The sequence below is a fragment of the Leopardus geoffroyi genome, chromosome E1, assembly GCF_018350155.1.
Source record: "Leopardus geoffroyi isolate Oge1 chromosome E1, O.geoffroyi_Oge1_pat1.0, whole genome shotgun sequence".
Lineage (NCBI taxonomy): Eukaryota > Metazoa > Chordata > Mammalia > Carnivora > Felidae > Leopardus > Leopardus geoffroyi.
Window position 1 is genome coordinate 61,328,623 of NC_059330.1, and position 19,228 is coordinate 61,347,850.

A 19,228-nucleotide genomic window follows, 5' to 3' on the forward strand; every position below is an offset into this window, starting at 1 on the left:
CTGGGGGCGGGGGGAGTTGGGAGCATAGCACCCACAACGGCCATGGAGGCTGCACAGGGACATGGCACACAGACACGTGCCACATGGGGGATGGCTGCACGGGGACACAAATGGGGGGACAGCCACATGGGGGACACACTGGGGGACACACCGCACGGGAACAGTGGGGATGGCTGAATGAGGCTGGCTTCCTGGGGCTTTGGGGATAAGGCTGAGATGTGCTAGGAAGTTTGCTTGATTAAAAGACGACAGGGGAGCCTGGGATCCAGCCCCCACACTGGGCTCTGTGCTGACAACACGGAGCCTTCCTGGGACTCTCCCTCTCTCTCTGCCCCTCCCCTGCTCCCGTGTGTCACCAAATGAACATTATTTTGTGTCTCAAAATAAATAAACATTAAAAAAAAAAAGGTAACAGATGGTACCAGCGGGTTCATATAGAATAATCTGCAAGATACATCACGTAAAAACAAGCAAAATACAGAAAAAGTATGTAGAACATGCTGCCATTTGCTTAGAGAAATCCCACACGTTTGTGTCTGTGTTGGCTGACTCTGGCCGAAAATACAAGAGACTGGTGCCTGTGGGGGTCCCTCCAGGGACAGAGAGTGAGGGATGGGAAAAGAGCTTCACCTCCCACCCAAAGCCTGCTTGCCAGGAGGGGTTTTCATTGTGGGGAGCGTTCTAATTGCCGGCAGTCTTGGTCCCAGAGAAGTAGACTCTTAGCAGAGCTCGTCTCCTCTGAAAAATTACGTGTACATTTGTGCAGAATTGAAGTGTCCCTGTACAACCTTATAATTATCCATCCAGTCTCCCTGGCGACTTGGAACCTTGCTTACCTTGGCTTTAAACAGCCTCTTTCCTTTTAGGAAACTGCTTTCAAACCAGAAAACCCAAAGCCAGGTGGGCAGAGGTGGGTCTGTGTCACCCCCTCCCCTGGAGCGCAGGCAGGACCGGCCATGGGACACAGCTAAGGGGTGGGACGTCACTTGTGTGACTTGGTCCGTCTTGCTAGCAGACCCTTCCCCTTTGCCGGCTTGGAGAGAATATGCTGCCACGTTGCAGGAGGGGGTGGGGATGGGGGTGGGGGCGGGGCAAGTGGCAAGAAACAGCCAGCAAAGCACTGAAGCCCTTGGTCCAACATCCTCCAGGGTCTGGCTTCTGCCAACAGTCCTGACCCTGCTCCGGGCAAGCCTCCCCATGTGACCGCGTCTTGGCTGGCACCTCACCAGCAGCTTCGCTTCTGGGCCCCACCTCTGGTGCCTGATTTCTGAACCACAGACGCTGTGAGGTAAGAAGCGTGTGTTGTGTGGGGCTAGCTTGTGATTGTCACCACGTAGCAGTAAATAAACAGGGCCAAGCTGGCAAACAGACAAGCAGGACAAAACCTCTGGGTGACAGCTGGGGACAGGAGCTTGCCGCAGCCGTGGTGCACGGAAAGCTAGACCGCCATGTGCCCAAGAACACACATGCCCAAGAGTGCCATCTGCACACCACACATGACACTCGTAGAAGGAAATGCAGGGGGAAGCTGGCGGGCCTGGATTTGGCCGTGGTTTCTTAGCTGTGGCACCAAAAACATGAGCAACTAAGTGAAAAACAGATAAACTGGACTTTGTCAAAATGAAATACTTTTTGTACCAAAGGACCCCGTCAAGAGAGAAAAAGGAGAACCTGTAGAACAGGAGAGGGTGTCTGCATCTGGAACACACGAAGAACTCCGGCTCGACAAGATGAAACCCAGATAAAACACGGGCAAAGGACACCAACAGACCTTTCTCCCAGGACGACACCCGCACGGCCGACAAGCAGCTGCAAAGACTTGGCATCATCAGTTGTCAGGAAGACGCACGATCGAAACCACGCACGCTTAGCAGCCACCCGGACGGCTGGACCGCCACCGCTAGCGGACAGCGTGGAGACGCTGGTGCCCCTGTGCTGCGGTGGGAACGCGAAATGGTGCCACATTGTGGAAAACTGCAGTTCCCCAAACATTGAACACGGTGACCCCGTGACCCCCCACTTCCGAGAGACGGACACGCTTCCGCACAAACCGCACAGGAAGGCTCACGGCCACGTGGCTCTAACCGCCACCTTGTAAGTGAGTCGTCTGTCGCTGAGGAACAGGTCAGCACCGGCACAGCAGTCTGGGACAACACGTGTCTGCTTCTGGCAGTTTCCACAGGCTGGGACTCGGGATGGCCCCTCCAGCAAGAGGCAGAGTCCAGCCCCTTGGAGCCGTGCTCCCAGCCCCACCTGGGGGCCCTTCCCCGGGCCACCGGCCCCACCCGACCTGAGGTGTTGGCCGCACAGGGTCTTAAAGCAGCCAGCGGGGAAGAAGGGCGCCCCCTCCCTGAACCCAAGGCTCAGAGCAGGACGGACTGCGCCTCCACGAAGGCTCCTGGTGCCCTGGTTACTGCGCCTCCAGCTCAGCCTCACGGGCTGGCAGCTGCTGGAAGAGGTGGCACGTGTCCCCATCCATCCCGTGGCACCCCCCCCCCCCCCCGCAGCAAGCACTGGGCCCTGCATGCCTGTCCCGCCCACCTGAGCCCACTGGCCCCGTAGCTGGGGTGCACTCGGCATCCAAATGTGAAAGATGACATGTATATTTACACAAGCGAGAATGCAGCTCTCCGACCCCGGAGAAGGATTTCCTCCACAGAACACAGGTGTTCATCGTAAGAGAAAGGTTATGAATGTCCCCGTGTGGGAAGTAACCTTTCCTGGAAGCCTCCATGGAAAGGCAAGTCCCACGTGGGAGAAGATGTTTGCGGCTCTAACGGACGGAGGACGGGCACCAGAGTCTATGCAGAGTGCCTGGAGGTCAGCAACGCAAGAGGCGGCCCTACGGGCACGTCTGGCGGGAGAGGTGGGCCGAGCCCGCTGGAGGTCTCACGAAGGCGGTGGGGCTGGGGGCGGGGCCTCCCAAGACCCTTCAGGTCTCCAGGCACGAGAACGTCCGGACTGTGCCCTTGCCATTGCCAGGCTGGACGTGACCAGGGCTCACAGCCGGATTTCAGCAAGTAGATCCACAGGCCAGCCTGACGCGGGCAAGCAGACTGGGGTCCCCAGGACCCCGCTGCGTGATCCCAACACAAAGCCGGAGCTGAGAAGCGGGCACCCGTGTGCCCGGGACCCTGCGGAGGGGGTGGGGAGGATGTGGTGGGGAGAGTTCTCAGGACGAACCTGGGCACGGGGACCACGGTGCTGGGTCAGAGGGGTGTCTCAGGGACGCTTCCACCACCTTCCACCCTTCGTCTCTGCCACAGCATCCGATCAGCACCCGGAAGGTGCCTCAGGCCTGGCACTGAGCAGGTTTCCAAAAAACGTTGCTTTTATAGAAATGCAGCCCATTTTACACAGGCACCATGGCAGCTTCTCCCAACACCCCAGCGGACCCCCGAGAGCAGCGGTCACCACCCCTGGCCCGAGACCACGGCTCCAGACAGGTGGCCTAAGCCAAGGGCCTGGATGCCTGGCCACGTGTCAGACGTCTTGATCCCACAGCTGGGGCCTTGTTCCAGCCACACCGTCATCAGTGGAGCCCAGCCGTGGCTGACACTCACCAGCTTCACGCAGATGACGAAGGGCGGCCGTGCAGCTCGGAAGTGCAGGATCGGAACACGGGGCTTCGGCCTTTCCTGAGGGAGGAGAGGCGTCGTGGGCTCGGCTCTGTGCTGGCCTTCGGGACGCCCTGACGCGCCAGACATGCGCCCCTGTGGCCGCCCCGCAGCCTTCACCCCTGTCCGGCCCTGAGGTGCCCTCCAGTGGGAAGACGGGCCAGGCAGGGACACTGGTCACTCTGGGGCCCGAGTCGCCCAGGAAATGGGTTCACCTGTGCTGGGCCTGGCAGCTGTGTGGCTGCAGGCAGCCTTCCCCGGGGAGGAAGGTTCTGTGCACTGGCTGCTCTGTTTCCTGGCGGGCTAGGGGTGGTGACCCGTGTGTGACCCAGGCCCTCCCTGGAGGGGCTCCTGGGCCCCACGCACCTGAGAGTCTTCATGGCAATAGAAGCCTTTCCTGATCTTGTTCTCGTCCACGTCACAGAAAGCCACCACCTGGGGGTGCAGGACACCAGCCTCAGGGACGGGGAGGGTGGGAGGCGTGGGGCGGAGGGGGAGGACGGGGAGGGGGACGGGGACCCACCTTGCGCCGCATCCCGGCTGTCAGGCTGCGATAGAGCCGGCGGCCTTGCCTGCCCGCGTTCCAGATGGTGAAGGTGGCCCAGTGCGGCAGCGCCCGCTCTTCCAGAAAGCGCACGCGATGGGTCCAGATGGTGGTCCTGTGGGGGCACGGGGGTGGGGGGGGGTGAACCACGTGGGCGGGGCCCCCAGCTGTCCCCAGACCTTCCTCCCGACCCAGCATTGGCTGAAGGAATGAAGGGTGAGCGAGGGCCACGCTGCCTCACCCACCCTCACACCCAGTGGCGCATGCCTTTCTCAGGGCCGTGTCCTCACGGACCCAAGGGACGCCAGGCACAGACCCTGGGGAGCCTGAGGGGACATAGCCACCCCAATGTCAGGTGAGCTCAGGCGAGCACAAGAGCCTGGGCATGTCCCAAGAGCCGCCTGGAGGAGAAGGTTTCCTGCGGGAGCTTCCCGCCTGGTCCGTGTGGGGACCCCTCCGTAGGCGCCTTGCTACAAGCAGGCTGGAGGCCCAGCCACTACGGGGGTGGGGGGCTGGCACACTCAGCTGTTTCCTGTTTAATGTGGTCGCACGTGAAAAGGGCCTAAATCGCAGTCTCGAAAGCATCGCTAAGAATCTGGAGGGCAGGGGCGCCTGGGTGGCTCAGCTGGTTCAATGTCTGGCTCTAGATTCCAGCTCAGGTCATGATCCCAGGGTCATGAGATTGAGCCCCACGCTGGGCTCTGTGCTGACAGCTTGGAACCTACTCGGGATTCATTCTCTCTCTCTCTTTGCCCCTTCCCCGACTTGCTCTCTAATAAATAAACTTATTATCGCGATGCCCCAGCGTGTTTGTGGACGTTTGAAGACGTGCCCCAGCCCCGACGCAGGAGCTCAGGGATGAGGCAGCGCAGGGATGAGGGGCCATGCAGAGGAGCCACCCGCACCTCCAGTCTGCTCAGGTGTCCGGGGCCCTGAGATGCCGGCACCTGATGATACAATTTAGAAACTGTCACAAACGCACGTGCCTTACGGAAAACAGGACAGTTCCCGCAGCGGCATGGCCAGCGACCCGCAGACCAGAACGTGCCCACGCGCTACGGCCTTCCTGTCCCCGGGCGGCCGCTGGGTCAGAGAGGCCATAGGAGAAGGTGGTGCTCACGCGGGAAGGGCGGCGGGCAGCGCGTGCGGTCAGGGAGCCATTGCATGTGGTCCAAGTGGAAAGACGTGGGGGAAGGTGTGACCGCCCCACATCCACTGTACTGGCCTTGGCCGCGGGGCTGGGAAGGTGGCCGCGGGAAATAGGGTGAAAATTGCCCAATGAGGTAACCGCTGGCCATCCCCAGTTTAAAATACAAGGACAACCCGGGAGAGCTCTCACAGGGGGGCCTCTGGGCAGAGTCTGAGGAAACTCAACTCCCGACAAGCCCGAGGGTGTAATTAAAGCTCATTACTCTGAGGTTTTGCCACTCACAGCTCAAAGCATTTAATCCAACACAGAAACTAACATGAGATCACTTCTTTTGTGTTGTGGGTGGCAAAGCCTCACGCTGCAAAAAAGAGAGAAACCTCTCAACATAAAAGACAGTGATCCCATGCAAACAAGATGAGGGCGTGTGCGGACAAAGCCCAGTGGCCGGCAGCTGATCCTTCCTGGACACGCAGGCTCCTGCCACACTGTGGGCCACCACTGAGTCCTACAGAGAGACCCCTTTCCCCTGTCTTCTGAGAATCTAAGGTGAGGACACACGGATGGGAACGTTCACGATGATGACAGAGGAGAGCCCCGACGTCCCACCCCTGATGGCACATGGGGAGGGTCCCACCCCTGATGGCCGTGGGGGGGGGGGGGGTCCCGAATGTACCAGCCCTGATGGCATGTGGTGGAGTCCCACCCCTGACGGCATGTGAGGGGGGGTTCCCAATGTCCCAGTTCTGATGGCATGTTGGGGGGGGTTCCCAATGTCCCACCCCTGACAGCACGTGGGGGGGGTTCCCAACGTCCCAGTTCTGATGGCATGTTGGGAGGGGGTTCCCAATGTCCCACCCCTGACAGCACGTGGGGGGGGTTCCCAACGTCCCAGTTCTGATGGCATGTTGGGGGGGGTTCCCAATGTCCCAGTTCTGATGGCATGTTGGGGGGGGTTCCCAATGTCCCACCCCTGACAGCACGTGGGGGGGGGTTCCCAACGTCCCAGTTCTGATGGCATGTTGGGAGGGGGTTCCCAATGTCCCACCCCTGACAGCACGTGGGGGGGTTCCCAATGTCCCAGCCCTGATGGCATGGGTGGGGGGGTCCCAATGTCCCCTATGTCATGGATCTAATTTCTATCTAGTTCTAATTACTGTCACCAAACGCTGGATCCAGTCCCACGTGCACACGCCAGCGGCAATTCCCCCCCACTGTGGAGTAGTTGTGATGTCGAACAGCATGCTTTCTGCCTGGTGGGAGCGCTTCCAGGAAGCGCCATCCCACAAAAGCATCTTTTGTGTCTGGCCTCTTTAGTGACCATATTGCTTTGACATTAACCCCGGTCCCTGTGTCTATCAGTGGTTATCTGTTCAATTATCGATGGCCATTTGGGTTGTTCCCAGTTCTTGGCTATATCAGCAGCAATATGTTGAACAATGCTTTCACGTCTCTTGCCTAAACACCCACACTGGACTGCTGGGGCACCGGGGATATTAATTAATTTAAAGAATGCCAGGTTTCCAGAGAGGATGTACTTTTACACTCCTGAGAGCAGAGTATGACAGTTCTGGTAGAGCCACACTCTTTCACCCTTTAGAATTGGCAGACGTTACCTTTAGCCCTTCTGCTGGATGTGTAGTGGGTTTACATTATTTACGTGTTACACGGTATTGTTTTGTGAAATGTTGTTTGTGGAAGTATTCTGCCTTTCTTTGTGGGTGCTCGGGGTCCTGTACGTGCCTCCCATTTGGTCCCTTCAGATACATGGATTGTGAACGTCTCCTCTCAGAATGCAGTCTGCCACTCAACCTCCGAACAGTGTCTCTTGATGAGCAAAGGTTTTTAATTTTTATCAAGTCCACTTTATGAAGTTTTAAATGGTGAATGCTTCTCACATCCTGAGAAGTTTTTGTCTGCCCTGAAGTTGTGAAGACGTCCCCTAGTGTTTGCTCCAGATGTTTTCTACTTTAGCTGTTTCTGTGTTTATATCTAAGATCCACCTGGAATTAGTTTTTCTGTATGGTCTGTGATTTTCTTTCTTTTTTTTCTCATGTGAATATCTAGTTCCACTTGTTGAAAATACTTTCCTTTTCCACTGAATGCCTTTGGAGACTTTGTTGAAAATCAATCTGTGATACAATTTTGAGTGTATTTCTGGATTGTTTCCCTGGTCTCTCTCAATGCTGTTGCTGTTTCCTGACCGCCGTGTAAGACTTCAGAGTAAGTCTTGAAATCTAGCACGGTGAGTCCTCAAATTTTGCTCTTTTTAAGGCTGTCTTGGCCATTCTGGGTCCTGTAATTTTCCACGAGGATTTCAGAACCTAGATATCAATTTCCACAAAGAAGCCAGCAGGCTCCCGTCCTGGGACCGCGAGTTTGGGAAGATTGAGCACCAACGTTACCGAGTCTTCCGACCACGAAGGTGGCGCCCCTGCGTCCGCCCTACAGGGTTTCCTGGATTTCCTGCAGACTTTGCAGACATACACACGCCTTGTGAAATTTACCCACAAGCATTTTATGTTTGGTGCCACCACATAGATGCCTTAACTGTGTTTTCAATCGTTCATGGCAAATGTGTGGATTGTGTGCTCCGGCTGAATTCTATAAATTGTGACCATTTTAGTTTCATCAAATTAAATTTTTTTCTAATTTCCTGTGTGATTTTTTTTTTCACTTGGTTGCCTAATTTCCAAGTATTTTGGACTTTTAGGATGTGTTAATGATTTCTAATTTAATTCTATGTGGTTATAAAACATACCTTGTATGACTGTAATCATTTGAAATTGATTCAGAGTTGTTTTCTGGTCCACAGTATTGTCCATCTTGCATCTTAAAGGGACAACGTCTTCTGTGGTCGAGTGTATGTCCCGAGTCAGGTCAAGGTTACCAGTGTGACTCCGGTACCCTGGCAGACTTCCCTGTTTCTCTTAGTCACTGGAACGTGGCACAAAACCTCCAACTGTAGCTGCGGACTGTTTCTGTTGGGGTTTTTCACGTGGAGACTGAGATTAGACACACACACATCTGGTGCTTTGTCCTGTGACATGACCTCTTCCCCTTGGGTGTAAATCACACTGGCACAGAGTCAGCTTCATGACAATAAACCCAAAACAATGATGCCCCACCAAAGCTATTATATAAGAATTCAGATTTAACAGAGGACAACCAAAATCGAGCTCTTCTGCTGAAAGCCGGAAAACGGAAGTTTCAACATGCAACAATACGCCTGACCTCCCGAGTCAACATGGATACTGCAACCTGGGCCCCACACGTGACCGTCACACAGACTGGCACCACGCCCCCCCGTGTAGGTGGATGGCAGACCTCCCCAGACGAGGCCGCTCAGCTGAGAAGCTGCAGCCTTCTCACAGGGAAGCACAGTGGAACCCTGCTTCCAAGACAGGAACGCACCCCGGGGTCAAGCTCTTCGCATTCAGAGGGCCCAGTTCCTCCAACCCTGTTCCCAAAAGTGAGCAGTGGCACAACCGTGAGGCACCAAGGGGACACACACTTGTAATTGTGAGAAACGTGCCCATGCACACACAGTTCAAACCGAAGAAACAGGAAGACGCCCCTTCCCTCGCTTCGCCTTCCTCCATGTTCCACCCCTCCCGCCCGGGCAGGACACGCCCGAGGACACGCCGGCCACTGGGGACATGGGGCCGAGCAGATGCCATCACAGCAGCCCCCTCGGCGGGGGCAGAGAGGGCACAATGAGCCCACCTGTAGCCAAGTTAGACGGGCACCAGGCTCACTGGGAGGCTGCCGTCAGCTCACGGCAATTGAGACCAACACTTCAACGGGACACGTACGCAAGATTCTACCTCACTGTGAAAAAGGGGACAGACGTGGCCTTCATCCTGGGGAAAGCGCAACCACAGACCCTGGGACGGCTTTCCCCCATGAAGGCCACAGACTCTGTGTACCCACACCAGCCACGCTCACCTGGGGTAGAGACCCACCCCAGGTGACCTGTGTCTACCCCACTGATCCTGGCTTCGACTTTGGCCATCCCTCACCCTCCACCCTGGCCCCCGGCCTCTCCCCCGACCCCAGCCCTTCACGCTTGACCCTGGCCCCTGGCCCTTCATGCTCAACCCTGGACCTCGACCTGGACCCTAAGCCCTCACCTTTGACCCTGGACCTCAGCCCCTCATGCTCAACCCTGGCCCCTCGTGGCCCCCAGACCAGGTCTGGAACCCTGGGACGTACATACTCGAGGACAGAGTGTGTGGCCGCGTTGGGGTGGTAGCGGTAGAGGAGGAGGCTCTGGTCCACGCGGATGACCCCGCCGCCCTTTCTGAGGTGGCTGTAGAAGAACAACAGGTCCTCTGGCTCACCCTGCGGGGGAAGCAGAAGCATCGATGTTGCTGGTGTCTCGCTCAGCGCAGAAGACACGCCTGTGCCAGAGGCTTCCGTGTGAGCACTAGTTCAGGTGACTGCAGGTGGGGAGTAACGCCCAGCCTCATCTGCAAGGCTCCAGTGTCACTGGCGTGCCCAGCACTCGAGTGTGGGGACGTCATCTCAGGATGAGGACGTGATGGCCAGGAAGAGCTAGGGTCACAGGGGTGGACGAAAGGCCCCAGAGTCACCCTGGCTTATGCTCCCCCCCCCCCACACACACACACAAACGGGGTCTCTGTGCTGCACGGACCTGAGAGCTTTCCTGTCTTGAGAGAACTCAGCCTCCCACCATCCCCCGGCCGGTCGGGCTGGCCGAGCTCAGCACTGAGCACCTAGGCTGGAAGCCAGACACTGGCTCAGCCCCCTTTTCATTCCCTAAACTCGAGAGTGACAGCGGGCGGAGAGGTCTGGGTCCTGCCCACCCTCCTGGCTGTAAGCAGTGCGTCATTGAAGGTGCGCCCCGGGGCCTGGTCTCTGACTGTACAGGTCTACAGCCTGAACCCCAGGCCGGCTCACAAGCCCAAGGCAGCGCGGGCGCCACAGCCAAGCCCGCGACTTGACTGCGGCGTCTCCAGGGCCTCCTGGCCGCTGCCCGGTTTGCCTCTCTCCCCAAGAGGAGGGTCACACGGCTGCCCTCGGGGGCATGGAATCCCGAGGGAGACCCCATCTCCCACCGCTCCACGCGGCAAGCATGTCCCCAGACTGGCTCTTCGCCAGGTCTCGTCAGCGTTGGCGACACCCAGTACGCCTGGCTCCCCAGGAGCACTGCTGCTTCCGGCTCTGGGCCGGACGCTTCTGGGAAGGGCTGAGCCCCACCAGGAAGCGCTGCGCTGGGCGCTGCGCTGGGCGCAACTCCCGGCTCAGCTCTTGGTTCCCAGGCTCTTTCCAGGCTGCGTCACCGCTACCATCTCAGCCTCTGTACAGTTTTCAGCCACAGGAGTCTGCGCTCCTGGTGAGCAGGTGCCCAGGAGGGTGGACGGTGGCTCAGACTCTCTGCCTTGTGGGGAGCAGTGGCACTCCAGGGCCACATTCAAGTAAATTCTCACGACTTTCCTTCTGGCCAGAAAGAAGGAAACCCTGAAGGTGAGGTCTTCCAGATCCCAAGAAGAAAGCCCACCTTTTCCTTCCTGTTCCTAAACCTGTAAAGTGCATGGTCACAGTTTGCTCTATAAAGGTTTGGAAAGACAGGAAATTAGAAAAAGGGACCTACGAGAATCACCTGTGACTCTGTCACCACAAAGCTGCTCTGAGCTTCCGTGTGTGGCCCACGTGTTTATTCTCCTGCGGACACACTTTCAGCAGAGCCGCCAACAGTTTTGAAGCTTGGTTTTTACCTTAATGTTTTATTATAAATCTTTTCACATCACCGTGGTCTTTGTAAAAACTAGTCCTTCAAGTCACGTGTGCTGACGCACTTGTCCACCCGCACGTTGGAAACGAGGGTGTTCACAGCTTTTCCCCACCGTCAGACTGCTGTGGATCGCCACAGGCTCTGTGCCCAAGTCACCCTGCCGTGAGCACGTGGCACCTTTCGGCCGGCTCGGGGTCCGCCCATAATACAAGGAAGCGTGCACCAGACTCCTTGGCTAGGACTCCCGGGCCTGTGCTGGCCTTACAGAGTGACCCAGGTGGACAGACACTCTGGAGCTGACTTTGGGAACCAAGGACTGTGCCGGGTCCCGGACGTGGGGGCGTGACAGGCGGGGTGGGCACACTGAGGGTCCCGGAGGTGGGGGTGTGGCGGGCAGGGCAGCACACCCTGGTGATGGGGTGAGAGGGGATTGGGGTCCTGGGGCAGATGGGAGCACAGAGCAGGCGCCAGTCCCTGATACGCTCTGGAAGCTGCGTGTGACAGTGGCAGGAGAGCGGGTCGTGTGGATCCCTGAGAACAGGGCCACGCAAAGTCATCTACACGGAGCCAGTGGGAGAGAGTGCAGAAAGTCAGACACTTCCCCAGATGAATAAAATTCAACCCGCTGATGTAACCACAACAAAGACGACCCCGAACCAGGAGTCAGATCAGCACCGAACCGTCCCTGCACCTGAGAAGGCAAGGGGGACCCAGGCAGCGGTGTGTGGGGGGGTGTCAGGGGGTGGGGGGGTAGGGGGGAAGGGTGTGCCTCCCAAGCCTGGCCGCTCCTGGCAGCAGACTGGTGATGCTGTGTGCCTGAGGATTTGCTAGAATACATCCAACTGCACATTTAAACAGATGAACTGTATGGTACGTGAATTATTCCTCAATAAACCTCTAAAATAAGAGGGGATTGATTGAGCTCAAAATAGAAATAGGAGGAAAAGATAAAATCATATGAGAAATGAAGCCTAGAAACGTAGCAGTGGGAGAGAAAGTTCCTGAGAGTAAAGCCAGGGATCTTCCCACTGATGTGAAACCAGAGTGTGCAAAACAGAAGAAGAAAACGACAGAGCAGAGGGCACACTGAAAAGTACGTGCCAAGGAAACTCTGGGAAACACAGCAGACCTGTATCCACCTACCGGAAAGGCGCAGCAGTTAAGTCCCTGTGAAGCTATTAGTTTTTAACAAGGAAATAACCCTCAGAGCCTCCAGGCACGATCACGCGCTCACCAGGTAGAGAGACTTCGGTGAGCGTCAGACTCTGGAAAGCAACAAACCAAGGCAAGAGCAGAACAGAATTTTCACTCTCAAGGAAAGGAAATGAGCCAAGGGTGTTCTGTACGGCCATGTCCCTCAAGTAGCAGGACCAAGGACCACGTTCTGAGCGGGACGTGTATGGCTGTGGACCCAGGGTCGGGTGGGCGACGCATCCACGTGTGTATGTCTTCCAACATTACTGGAAATCACACAATAAAACGGGAGAAGGGAAGAGAGGGTCTCACTGCAGGTTGTACAGGAAGCAGATGAGCGTCAGAATACCTTTCGAAAATGGAAAATAGCAGACCAGAGAAGGTTTAAGAAGCATACACAGGACTCAGGGCATCTGAAAAGAGAGAAATACAGAAATAACCACTAGAACAAAATGCAAGCCTTCAACACCAGAGAAATTTAAACAGCCCAGAGTGGGTGATGGCCGCTGGCCCCGGATGGCTGAGTCGCCGCCTTCCTGCAGCAATGACACGGTGCAGGCCGTGTGTGCAGTGTGCAGGCCATGGTTGGGGCGGGGGGGGGGGGGGGGGCGCGACACAGACCCCCCCAGGGATGGGAGCCACAGCCTTATGGCCCCGATGTCCTCAGGCTGTGGAAGTGAGGAAATCCCATAATGCAGAAGTCAAATAGAAGAAAACATCCACAAGCAAATACCCGGTAAAGAATGCCAACAATGTGGGCGCCTGGGGGGCTCATTAGGTCGAATGTGCAACTCTAGGTTTCCGCTCAGGTCCCGATCTCATGAGTCATGAGCTGGAACCCCACACCAGGCTCTGCTCTGACAGTGTGGGGCATGCTTGGGATTCTCTCCACCCCCCTCTCTGCCCCTCCCCTGCTCACCCTCATGTGTTCTCTCTCAAAATAAATAAACATTAAAAAAAAAAAAAAAAAGAATGCCACCAGTTTGACAACCACAAAACAACCCACTTGAAAGTGGGCAAAAGATTTGGACATTTCATAAAATAACAAACGGCCAATGAACACATAAAAATTGTTTAACATCCTTAGTGGTCTCAGAAACGCAAATAAAAATGAAAAGCCGCCAAGACCAACCAGAATGGCTGACACTGAGAGCTCTGAGCTGCGGGCCGGGCGTTGGGGGGGGGGGGTGCTGCATGGGAAGGCAAGACGTGGGGGGGCTGCACACAGTGTGGGGAGGGCAGGGCATGGGGGGCGCTGCACGCGGCAGGGGGAGGGCAGGGTGGCCTCCCCCCTCACAAGCCAACTCCAGCCGGCTCTTTCCACCAGACAAAAAAGCACATTGGGAAAGTGCTGGCGGCCAGCCTTTCTGGGCAGCCAGTTCTCCCCGGGGAAAGACGGGCCTTCTCCCGACCTTCCCACCCAGGCCAGCCTGCCCTCAGAAGGCATGTTCAGAACCAACAAAGGCCTTTTTGTTACTTTCCTTTTTGTGTAAGGGCCTGAACTGGTTGCCTTCTGGAGGCATTCAGATTCCCTAGCTTGGTAGCAGAGGCTGCTTACCACAGCTGGATGCCACCCTGTGCCAGCACGGTACCTACCTCCAAATCTCCCCTCCCCCTCCCAGCCTGCCTCTGCAAGTGCATTTCCCAGTTAAAACCTGTCCACCTTGTAGGTCCAGCTCACAACCACTATTTCCATCCCCCTGGAGCCCTGGCTTATTTGCTGACCCTTGGGCCACCCCAGTCCACACCTCTGGTCACCTGCTACATCATTTAGCACCTGGACTGTTTTCTGCTGCTTCGGCCACTTGCCCCTCTCTCCACAAAGTAGGAGCCACAGGCTCTTGGCCCTGGGTAGACTGTGGCTCTTCACTAAGGCCCATGGAAAATTACCTGAGGGCCAGTCCCCAAACCTGATTTCTGGTCCCTGATCCCTGGTGCCTGGCCTGTGATCTCTAATTTCTGATCCGTGGTCTCTGGTCCCTGATCCCTGATCGCTGGTGCCTGGTCTGTGATCTCTAATTTCTGGTCTGTGGTCTCTGGGCCCCGATCTCTGGTCCCTAAACTCTGGTCCCTGATCCCTGAGCCTGGTCTGTGATCTCTAATTTCTGGTCCGTGGTCTCTGGCCCCTGATCTCTGGTGCCTGATCCCTGGTGCCTGGACTGTGATCTCTAATTTCTGGTCCGTGGTCTCTGATTCCTGGTGCTGGGTCTGCGATCTCTAATTTCTGGTCTATGGTCTCTGATCCCTGATTTGTAGTCTTTGGCCCCTGATCTCTGGTCCCTAAACCCTGTTCTCTGATTTCTAGTCTCTAGTCCCCAATCTCAGGTGCCTCATCTCTGATCCTTGGTCCCTGAACTTTGATCAATGTTCCTGATCTCTGGTCCCTAGTCCTTGCACTCTGATCCCTGGTCTCTGGTCCATAGTCTCTGATCCCTGGTGCTTGAAATCTGACTTCTGGTCCCTGAAATAAATCTGGTCTCTGGTCTCTGCTCCCTGATATCTGATTCTTGGTCCCTGATCCCTGATTGCTGTCCCTAATATCTGATCCCTGGTCTTTGATATCTGGTGCCTGATCTCTGGTCCCTGATATGTGATCCTTGATCCCTTGTCTCTGGTCTCTGATCTCTGGTCCCTCAGCCCTGGTACAAAGGGACTGATGGCCTTTCTTTGCCCCCAGGTACTTCTACTCCAGGAAGAATTGCCTTGAGCGAAAAGGCTTGATGTACTTTGAACCCTGAGACCACTCAGGGCTGTGAATTAGGGATTTGTCAGATCTTTCAGTCAGTGTTCCTCAGGGATCACCTCCCGATGACCATTTCTGGGCCATTTTCTGCAGAAGAATATGAAAGCGGGTGCTTGGATTCAGCTCCAAAGAGAACAGGGGCCTTTTGTAGCACCTGCTTAGGTGGGGAGATTTGCTGGCGTTTCCCTTTACCCACCCTGTTGTCTCACAGTCAGGGAGAACTTGTTGGCTGAGAGCCACCCCCCCCCCGCCAAAAAAAAAGCTCTGCCTGCCTTGGCCCCTGCTGCCGCTGGTGAAGTTGAAGTCCCCGAGACTGGGGCCCCTGGGCAGGGTGGTATCACACGTACATAGTTCTATCTGTATGAATTTGGGGGGAGAAACAGGAACACAGGGATGATACCAAATGCCCTAAAATCATGAATTAACACACCTCCATGACAAAGTGACCTGGTCTCCCATCCCAGCAAGGTGGAGAGACGGGAAGGTCAGAGAGTGCACGGCAGGGTAACTCATATGTCCACTAGCTGTGGCCCAGTCCATGGAGTGAACAGGAGGGTGATTCCACGGCCTGTGCTTTCCTACGAACAGCTGTTAAGCCAGGATGAGGTAGCCTGGGCCTGCACACAGAAATCCCAGGTGGTGCCAGGGCCTCAGATACTCTCTGGAACACTCAGCCCAGCCGGCAGGAGAAGTGCTGGGAAGGCCTTCATGGAAGGCATTTTCCTAATCCCTGGATCCCCAGAGAGGGCACAGCACCCATGAAGTAGGTAGGGCTGGGATTCAGGGAATTCACACCCCAGAGTGTTACCCCAGAGGAGGGGGCCCACAAGGGGCCCACACTTACCTGCCCGCCTTCGTCAAATGGGCCCACGTAGGAGAACCATGCCCGAGAGCAGAACCAGGTGGGCATGATCACAGTTGGGCCATTGGAGGTAAAGACCTAGAAGCAACGACACTGACATGATTATTGGAGAACACCTTATCACAAACAACTTACAACTTATCTTCCACAAAGTGTAAGTCAGAAAGTGACAAATGAATTTGCCTTTCTTTGAGGTACAGCAGTTAAGGGACTTTACAGCCACATCAATAGTATCTGGTGCCCAAGGCTAACAGATGGGGGAAGAGGGGCCAACAGAATGAGTGGCCCCACTGGGGTCCTGTTCCCAGGTTAACGCTCACTGATTGTGTTCAATAAGGAGGTGCCCCTGCTTTTGACTGGTGGTGAAGCTTCATGTGAAAACAAAACATAAATATGTTGCTTTTAATTATGACAAGAAAAACTGAAACAGGATAAAAAGATAGTGTACATGAAACGGACAGACTCCTAGAAAGACATGAATCATCGAAATTGACTGAAAAAGAAATAGAAACTATGAATAGATCTATGACAGGTAAGAGGTTGAAAAAGTAGTTAAAAAAAAAACCCCAACCACAACTTCCCACGAAGAAAAGCCCAGGTCCAGAGGGCTTCACCAGTAATTCTATCAAATATTTAACAAATTGATATCAATGCTTCACGAAGTCTTCCAAACAACAGAAAAGTGTGGGAGACACTTCCTGAGTCATTCTGGAAGAGACCAGCATTATCCTGACACCAAAGCCAGTCAAAAATATCACAAAACTACACACCAAGATCCCTTATGAATACAGTTGCAAAAATGTTCAACAAAACACTAGTGAATGGAGTCCCAACATCATAGAAAAAGGACCCTACACCATGACCAAGTGGACTTTATCCCAGGATTGCAAGGTTGGTTCAATATATGTAGCCACGCTGAAGAAAAAGTCTCCAGATGCTGAGACTGGGCAGACGTGCAGGGCTGCCTCTGCAGCGAAAACAGCGGCAAGAGCAAACTGCACATGGTCTTTATTTCACGTTCGCCAGGTAGAAACATCGAAGAATGTTAGAGCATGGGAGAAAAACACAAGGAGCCTCCAGACGTAGAGCAAACTGGTGTTTACAGAAAAGCAAGCAAGGCAGGGGCAGGTGTGCGGTTTCAAGGACTGTTAGGCAGGGACGGCGGGTCGGTCTCCTAACTGGCTCCTGGGGCTCTGTTCTCATAGCGCCGTCACGTCCCACAGCCTTGAGCCCAGAGCACCGCTGACATTTCAGCAATTACCCCATTCACTTTCCCAGGACTTACAAAACGCTCTCTAGAAATAACTCTCTAGAAATAACCTATGACAGGAAAACCTCACCAGAATTACATGGAAGTCTGGAGTAAGGCGGGGAGGCTTTTATAGAGGAGGCGGGAGGTTGGGCGGGGCTGTTGTAAACAGAATGTCTATTGGACTATACCGGGGGGCTGGAAGTATGGTGGCTTCTCATTGGCTGGGCTGTGGCTGTTTCTCATTGGCTGGGCTATTGCCGGAGCAGCAGGAAACCTTCCTGCAAGGTGCCTCTCCTCCTGTTGGGTCTGCGATTGTTAACTAGTGCTGGGCCCACAGCTCCCCCTGCCCGCCTCTATCCCACCCTAAATGAGGGTTCCTTGATTCAGTTTCACACTTAAAAGCACAATACAATAAAGAACATTTGGAATGAGTCCATAAAATACATAAATGTATGGAAGGGAATGTACCTAAATAATAACAGCAGTTGCCAATGACTGCTGAGGTTACATAGGATTTGCTTTATTCTTTTCTGTATTTCCTGAATTTCTTTTTTCATATCTATTTACTCTTAGAGAGAGAGAGAGAGAGCGCGCGCGCATGTGAGCAGGGGAGAGGGGCAGAGGGAGAGAGAGAATCCCAAGCAGGCTCCACACTCAGTGCGGAGCCTAACTTGGGGATGATCTCAAGACTGTGAGATCATGACCTGAGCCGAAATCGAGTTGGTCACTTAACTGAACCACCCAGGCGTCCCTATATTTTTCTAGAAAAAAAAAAAAATTTTAGAGTTTATTTTTATTTATTTTGTGAGAGAGAGCAAGAGTGGGATAAGGATAGAAAGAGAGGAGACAGAGAATCCCAAGCAGACTCAACATTGTCAGCACAGAGCCTGAAGCAGGGCTCAAACTCACGAGCTGTGAGATCATGACCTGAGCCAAAGGCAGACACTTAACTGACTGAGCCACTCAGGCACCCTTGAATTTCTTAAACATCAACAAAAAAGCAAGATTATAGTCAGAGAAAAAGCTGGCTCCACCTTGAAAAAAACATTTCCAGGAAAAAATTTTTGAGAAAAAAAGATACACATAACTATATAATTATACTTTTATATTCAATGCAATTTCTTTCGTTTATAAAGAAAACACTCAAAAATTTTGAGTGGAATCATTAATTTTCTGTTCTGAAAATGCTTTCTGTGTACAAGATTAATATATGTTCATTGACACAAAATATAGAACATCATGCAGAAAAACTAAAACCATCCCTAATTGTACCACCCAGAGAAATAAAGTATTAAATTTACAGTGTGTTCCCTTCCAGACCTTTTACCTTAGGAGAAAAATTGCAAAATGCATACCAAGTGTGTGCACACAAACCCTAACCCTATCACCTGCTGTCCTCATAGATCTGTCTTAGGTTTTCTTCTGGAACACCATCTCTGTGCCGGGAAGTCACAGCTGCAGAACGTTGTCCCCGGATCTCTCCTGCCATCATCTTTCCTGACCTCCAGTTGCTCCTTCTTCAAGGACTTCTTTTACTTTGAGAGTCTGGAACTCTAACTTTCTAGAATGTTCCTGCCTCCTGCTTCCTGGGGTCCACCTGTTCCCACAGGACTCAGAAGGTCCTTTGTATGCAGTGATGGCACCCATAGCTTTTTGTCCCCACCAAACAGGGTCACCGCACCTGAGACACCCTGGCTGGTGGGAGCCCGGGGTCTATCTGAGCAGCAGTGGCCCAGAGGGTGGAGAAGGAGCCCTGTTTCCCTAGTGAAAACAATCAGTGGTGACAAAAAGGTGTTACGTGTCAACGAGTCCCACTGGTGGAGAGCTGGGCCCCGGGGCTGCACACCTGGGCATTTCTTTTCTGAGTTAATTCCTATTAACCCGTAAAATCTGAACTCATGCCAGTGACAGGTCACGGGCAGGGCATGAGCATGTGACTTCTGTGAGAACATGCCAGACCCTCGGTTCCAAGCTGGGCCCAGAATCTCAGTTTCTCCCGCACTGGGAGGCTCTGAGCACATCACAGAACCCTGAAAGCTGATTAAACGCTGCAGCTCAGAGCAAAGGCAACGAGCCCCTCAGCCCTCTGGGCCTGGGAAGCACCTCTTCTG

The 19,228-nt window shown here is 54.4% G+C and overlaps 1 protein-coding gene across 11 annotated transcripts in view; it reads right to left on the reverse strand.

The window, feature by feature from the left end:
- B3GNTL1 (UDP-GlcNAc:betaGal beta-1,3-N-acetylglucosaminyltransferase like 1) overlaps positions 1-19,228 on the reverse strand; it is a 98,870-nt gene that overhangs the window by 6,820 nt on the left and 72,822 nt on the right. For all 11 annotated transcript variants that reach the window (XR_006715254.1, XR_006715253.1, XR_006715256.1 and 8 more), the window contains 5 exons: positions 15,848-15,943; positions 9,528-9,652; positions 4,141-4,276; positions 3,984-4,052; positions 3,564-3,638 (listed from right to left, as the gene is read on the reverse strand). Coding sequence is in view for 5 of the 11 variants with exons in the window: in XM_045490010.1 (XP_045345966.1) it covers positions 3,564-3,638; positions 3,984-4,052; positions 4,141-4,276; positions 9,528-9,652; positions 15,848-15,943 (501 nt within the window). In the remaining 6 variants the exon portion in view is untranslated. The remainder of the gene's footprint in view (positions 1-3,563; positions 3,639-3,983; positions 4,053-4,140; positions 4,277-9,527; positions 9,653-15,847; positions 15,944-19,228) is intronic.